Source organism: Globicephala melas, chromosome 20, assembly GCF_963455315.2.
Source record: "Globicephala melas chromosome 20, mGloMel1.2, whole genome shotgun sequence".
In the NCBI taxonomy this organism is placed as follows: Eukaryota; Metazoa; Chordata; class Mammalia; order Artiodactyla; family Delphinidae; genus Globicephala; species Globicephala melas.
The window spans coordinates 15,939,382-15,946,066 of NC_083333.1; the positions used below are offsets into that span (position 1 = coordinate 15,939,382).

At 56.6% G+C, this 6,685-nt stretch overlaps 1 protein-coding gene across 2 annotated transcripts in view; it reads right to left on the bottom strand.

Moving 5' to 3' along the window:
* The window catches only part of ELAC2 (elaC ribonuclease Z 2), a 27,430-nt gene extending 21,438 nt beyond the window's left edge, over positions 1 to 5,992 (bottom strand). The window contains exons 1-7 of one of the 2 annotated variants that reach the window (XM_030861378.2): positions 5,686 to 5,992; positions 5,066 to 5,116; positions 4,867 to 4,937; positions 4,063 to 4,127; positions 2,791 to 2,848; positions 1,984 to 2,052; positions 582 to 689 (exon numbers count right to left, since the gene is read on the bottom strand). In XM_030861378.2, coding sequence (XP_030717238.1) covers positions 582 to 689; positions 1,984 to 2,052; positions 2,791 to 2,848; positions 4,063 to 4,127; positions 4,867 to 4,937; positions 5,066 to 5,116; positions 5,686 to 5,918 — 655 coding nt within the window. In that variant the 5' untranslated portion in view covers positions 5,919 to 5,992. The remainder of the gene's footprint in view (positions 1 to 581; positions 690 to 1,983; positions 2,053 to 2,790; positions 2,849 to 4,062; positions 4,128 to 4,866; positions 4,938 to 5,065; positions 5,117 to 5,685) is intronic. The other variant, XM_030861380.3, reaches the window with a different exon arrangement.
* Between the last annotated feature and the right edge of the window lie 693 nt (positions 5,993 to 6,685).

Below are 6,685 nucleotides of genomic sequence, written 5' to 3' on the forward strand. Positions count from 1 at the left end.
ATTAACTTGTGCTACTGCTGCCTTAACGAGAGACAAAAAGTTCATCGTGGCTTCTCTGCACTGCTGACACTGTGCTGGAACACCTTTGTGTGTGGGGTTCTGCAGATATGATGGGTACACATATAAAGAAGTGACTTTGATCTGGGGATGACACTGACTTGCTACAAGTGAAATGGCAATTCAAAAAAAAAATCCCAAGACTGTAACCAATCGTAAAGACTTAATGATCTATGCTGTATGAGGAAATAAACAATGTAACTTTATACCAAAAAAAAAAAAAAGAGAGAAACACAAAGCCTCCCAATCAATCATTTGCCAGGTCCTGCTCTTCCTCTGGTTAAACTGAAGCCAAAGCTTGGGGCTCCCCAGGGCTGCGGACTGGCCCCTACAGCTTCGTGCGGCCGCTTTTAAAGACAACCTTCTCACCTGCCCCACAGCCAAATCCTAACGCGATAAGAAAAAGCGTCTGTTTTGCACACTGAACTTCCTTATGACAAAGATTCGAACGTAGAGCAGAAGCAGCGAACGGATTAAGACAGGCTCACACCCCCGCCGGCGCGCCGCTGCCCACGCGCCATTACCATCCGCCAGGTTCTGCTCCCCTTCTGCCGGTCCCGGGTCTGGAGACGGCTCTGGACTCGGCCTCTCTGCACTCTGCGCTGGCTGCTGCTTCCCATTCACCTGTTCACCTGGTCGGGAAGGGAAACGAGCAAGTGACACACGCCGAGGGCAAGCTCACAGCCAGGCCGCCCACCGTGCCGGCCTGTCCTCTACTGGCCACCTCCCCGCCTGGCTCTGGGCTACACGCCCATCCTCCTCATCTTGAGGTTTCTGCCCGGGTCCCAGCCTGACCGCAGCGGGGACTCGAGAGCGTGCTGAGCAGAGAGCACGCGCGCACTCAGCTGCTTTATCCACCGCCATCACGCTCCGCACAGACCTTGGCCCAAGGTTCCCCATCGCCACGAGGAGTGGCACCACCGGGCAGGCAGTTCAGTCAAGGTCAGAAAAACACTCCCGTCGCTGTCCAGCGGTTAGGGCTGCATGCTTTCACTGCATGGGGCCCCGGGTTCGATTCCTGGTTGGAGAAACTAAGGTCCCGCAGGCCGCGGTGTGGCGAACAGAAGAAATCCCTGCCCCAAGAGGCGGGCACACGGCGGCTGGTCTCAGCGACCCCCGCCCCGCCCGGCCCTCTGAGCTGCCCGGTCTTCTGGGCTCGCCGGGCGGGCTCAGCACTGATCACTCGCACGCGTCGGAGGGTACGGGGCCACGTGCTGGAGCGGGGCGCACGCCAGGCTAGGGGCGCGGCCGGGGGAGGACACGCGAGGAGAGTGAGCTGGGCCGGCGCAGGCCCGTCTCCCGGCGGGTCCTGGGCTCCTCCGGCCGGGGGTGCGGGCTCGTCTGCCCTCCTCTGCACGCGGCAAGCTCAGACCAGGTGACGGGCGAGGAGCCGGCCCTGCACGTCGCCCACAGTCGGGAGACCGACGCAGAGCGTCAGCCAGACCCCAGGGCGGCACAGACGCAGCAGTGCCTCGCCTGCAGCCTGCCTGTCTCCGCGTCAGGACCGCACGTCGGGCCCCGGGGCCTGAGGAGGCCCTCGAGCCCTTCTGACCGCCAACCGCACTCCCGCCGGGCTGCCGCTTACGAACAAGGCTCACCTGTGCCCACCTCTCCAAGCCCTTGCATCCCAGGAGGGCGCCCACACCTGTGGCAATGCCCCTGGCGATAAACGGGCAGATCTGAGGGCAGAGCCGGATTACCTGACGCCCCAAAGTGCAATCACGATCGTTACATACGAGGTAAACGCGTCTGTCCTCAAGGTCATAAGCTCCTTCAGGGCAGGAACTCCTCGGCTAAACTTCCTAATCGTGCTCAGAACACAAAGCCGGGTACACAGGCCAGTGATCGGCAGTTTCTGTTGCCACCTGCCTTCCTGACCCCGGACCCACGTCCTCCCACTCCTAGGAATCGCGGCCTCACACTCACTGTAGATGGGGACCTGGAAGACGGTCATGGTCTCGTCCTGGTATTCCGGCGCGGAGTGGGGTCGCACCGCTGCGGGGAAAAGACCACAGGACAGTGACTGCAGCAGCGAACGAGGGAGGCGTGAGGGTCAAGCCCACATCGCTGCCCACGACTCTGGCGGGAGTCTGTGCTAAAGCCAGAATTTCTGAGTAAACCGAAGTGTTTAGGAAAACGGCGAAAACATAGTTTCATCAGCCACTAATATTTAGGTCAGCCACGGGAGAAGACCCACGACGGTCACAGGCGATAACCCGCTAAAATAAACACGAAGCCGAGACTTAAACGTGAGAGACCCAGGCAAACGCTGGGCATCGCGAGGCCCGGGACACATTCTGAAATAAAATACTAGTGTTTCTACAGAAGAACAAGCCAGACACGCACCGGGCTCTGCCGGCACATCGGCCAGGCCTCCTCCCGTCAAGCGGCCACGCGCCTCCTGCCCAGTCAGCTGCTCACAGCCCTTCTAACTACAAGGGACCCAAGGCCACTCGATGACGAGAACCACCTGTAGGGTCAGGGCGGAGCCTCGGGGCCCCAAGGGAGACCCCCACCCAGCACGCAGCAGCTTTTAACTCACTCCTGCCTCCCCTGCCCGTGTTTGGGGAGAAGCAGGAGGTGAGGGCGCAGCAAACGCTATTTTAAAAATTCATCTCGCGTGGATGAAGCGTTTGACTTTAAGGTTTAATTTCGTCAGCTTCTATGGAGTCTGACTTGAGAGACGGGGACATATGAGACAGAAATGGCAATGAGTCAGAATCAAGGACATACCCAGGTCTATTCCTTTCAGTGGACCAGAAAATATCTTGATAGCTTCCAGGTACTTTTCCTAAGAAAGAAAAATAAGGAAGTGAGCAGTGATGGCTGCACAGGAGGACACAGCAACACGTTCAAGTACATGAGAGGCATCAAAGGTACCGACATTAAACACAGTTCACAGAGTATTTTGAACTTCCTTCATACAAATATTTACTGAGTGTCCACCATATGTTAGATGCCAAGGGGTCAGCAGGGAAAAGATGGGGTCCCTGCCCTCACGGAACTTAAGAATCCAGGGGGAGACAGAAACAATACAAGCGACAACCAGCAGCCATGGTGCTGAGGGAGCTGCAGATACGCAAAACGCGGGGAGCTGGGATCCGACCCAGCTGGAGAGTCGGGGCAGCTCCTGGGCAAACACCCTTTGAGGTGAGCCCTGAAGGAAGGACACAGGCGTGGCAAGAGGGGAACTGGTGCGCGGACGAAGGCCTGAGACAGGAAGGGTCTTCCGTGAAGAGCTAAAAGCCGGCCCGCAGCCCCGCCTGGTGACCAGGGCACAGATGCCAGGGCTGGCGAGGGCCTGGGCCGACAGGACCTGTGGGCCACGTGAAGGCGTTTGCACTGTGTGTACAACAAAGACCCTTGAAGTGTTTTAGGATGAAGTGACCCGCCTGCGGTTCCGCTTGGGAGGGGTCCCTCTGGCCGCAGTGCTGGACGGTCACAGGGGGGCAGCACTGGACATGGGAAGCAATGGCAGTAGGTGTAGGGACAGACCAACGAGAAGAAGACAGAGGGACGGCCATGCAGCATTACTCTGGGGACACACTTTACAGGGCTGGCCTTTTACCCTAGCACCTGGGAAGCGAACCCTTACGCTAACAAGGTGTACACAACCTCTCGACAGTGTCCTTAGCTGGCTGGGAAGGGACGAAGATGTCTGAAATGTAATAAATAAGGATAAAAGCTGACATCTGTTGTGTCCATATGGCGTGAAACATCTGATAAAGAATGACTGTTTTGCGTGTTACCTCGTTTAATCCTTAACAACTGCAAACCATTTCACAGATGAAGACACTGAGGCTCCAGAAAGGAAAGCAACTCAATCAAGGTCACAGAGTTAATAAGGTTTATGGACTCAGGTGTCTTTAACTCGAAAGGCAAAGTATTTATGCCAACGTCAATTAACTCTGGAGGGCAGAAGGCTGATTTGTAAAATTGGAAACCCTTGTTACTCACATTGAAATGGAGGGCTTAGCTTTGACAGCTGAGTCAGGAGAGACTCACCAGTTGTGGAGGTCCAGAGAGCACACACTTTGGAACCCCGGTTTCCTTTAAAGTAAGAATCATTCCTAAAAGGGACGAATAAAATCAGATCTCTCATCACCCTGACCCGTAGTTGCGGCCAGGAGGCGCACTCCTTACTCCACTTGCTGGTTTTCTGCTTGTTGTGCATGTGCAGAGCAGAAGGGATGCTGGCTAGACCTACGAGGGACACCGGCCATCACTCAAATGCCTCCAGAACAGGCAGGATCTGATATTAGGGTGAGGCACCTCGGGTGCAAAATCGTGCCAAGTCAGAGGCAGGCCACAGATTCCGCACCCTGGGAGCTTCCTGGCCTCACCTGAGTCTCAGCTCTGGGAATGAGACTGGTTCAGCCTCCACTCCCTCCTACCCGCTCCACGAACCTTACAGAATCTGGCGGCAAAACAATCTCGAGCCTTCTAATGGATGGGCATAAACAAGGGGGTAATCTGGACACTGGGCATCTGTGTGTAGCTAGTGGACGGTCTCAATGGTGAATACTGATATATTGACTGTAATCGGCATCACCACACTCTCCAGTTTGTCCCACACCCCCAGTCCAGCAACTCAATAAATGAGGTGGATGGTTGACACCTGCAGGCAGCGTCTATTTTAAAATCTACTTTTCTGAGTCAGCTTTTGATTCTCCCTGCTGCAGCTGACGGGGCCGGCATAAAAAGTATTCCAGAGCCCCTGGATTCCAAAGTCGGGCAAAAAAAGGGCCAGGCAGGTTAAAATCGCAGACACCTCCCCCCAGCCCCTGACCCGGGAAAGAATATACTCACCACACAGCCCTCCAACATTAGACCAGTGCATTCGGGTCAGGAATATGTTGTCCAAACGAGACACCTTCAGCCTAAGAAAAAGAAAGCGTTGGAGCAGGACAAAACAGAAGGGCCAGGGACCCATTCTCCTGCTGTAACAACCCTCCTGCCTCAAAGCCGCAGAGTCATTCCCCACCCCGCAGGAAAATGGCTGGCTCACTTGTGCTCCTGCATGAGTCGCTGGATGCCTTCCCCGCAGTTGAAGAGATACCTAAAGGACGAACATTACACCAGAGAGTCATTAGATTCGGTTCTGTAAAACCTCTGCCACCGTTTATATGCTTTGTTGTACACCACAGGAGAAAACAACTAAAAACACGTACTGTGCTACCAACCGCATTTCTGCTGTTGGGATGCTGGGGTTTGAACCCTCCTCAGCAGAGGCAGGGAGGGATCTGGGGCCTGAGTAGGCTCGAACTGGCGCGAGATGCGTCCTTTCCCCATCACCTCCTCCGCAGACCTGCCCAGCCCCAACACGAACTAGGAGGCCCTGGTTCTGGGGTGCACGGGACGGTGCACGGGACGGGGCTCGGGGCCGAGGCTTGGGAAGGGAACGCTTATACCCAAGCCTGTCTAAAGGTCAGCGGGGCCTCCCGGAGCCACACGGACGGGGATATAAGGGATCTAGGCTCTCGCATCCACAGTGGGAAGGGGGGATAGACGGGGTACCAAGCCCAGGAAGGGGCCCCGATGCTCTGGGCGCTCAGCACTGCGGCCTGCGGGGCGGGGCTTGGCCAGGGGACCCGCTGGGCCGGCCGGACCCCGGCGCGGCTCACTAACCGGTTGAACTCGGAGAAGACGTAGAGCGCAGCGCCTGCATCCCGGCCGCCGGCCGCCACCACCTGCAGGTACACGGTGTTCGGGCCCCCAGGCACCCACGACGGGCCGCGCTTCTCCCGCGTGCGCAAGTGCCGCAGCGGGTCCTTGGGCGGCCGCGGCCGGCGAGTCGGCCCCTGAGACATGGCGCGCCCAGCCGCGCACCGCAGCCCCAGCAGCGAGCGTAGAGCCCACATGCGCCCCCTCCTCCCGCTCCTGGGCGCAGCCGGCGGTCTCGCTCCGCGTGCCCCATGCGCCGCCCCTCCGCCCGCGTGGTGCCCCAGCCAGTCAGCGCGCCGCCAGCCGGGCAGCCCGCCTACGCGAGGCCGCGCGTCCAATAGGGAGGAGCCTCGCCGCTCCGGACGTGTCAATTGGCGGTGGCCATAGAGAGGAGGAATGCTAGAGCGCCCTGAAGGCCCCGCCCCTGGTCTCTTTCCGGCTTCCCCGCGTCAATTCTTTCCGGAAATCTTCCCTCGCCTGGGCGGGACTTCTGGGAGTGCAGGACCGGAAAAGGCAATGCCAGCCAGAGACCAGGTTCTCGGAGTGCAGTTGGCTGAGGGGTGATCGACCCGTCCCTACCGACTCCAACGTGTCCCCTTAGACAAGTTACCCCTTTGTGGTTGTTTCTAGGATTAAATGTGAGGAGGTAAACTAGAGCTTTACCACAGAAGTTTTGCTAATTTTAGTTCCATTGTAATTCGCATGAATACACGTTTCAGATGTTTTTACTGGCTTGTGGAAAGAAAAGCAAGAATAGGGGTTAACAGAACAAGCTCTGGAACAAGCGAGTCCTGGGTCTCTTATTAGTTGAGTGATCTTGACCTCTCTGAGCTTGTTTCCTTATCTGTCAAGTGGGGATAGTCACAGTATTCACTTCATAAGGTTTTTTAGAATTAAATCACCTAATAATATATTTTTATTATGAAAATTATTTTAATGATTTATAAGCTGAACATCCTCCTTT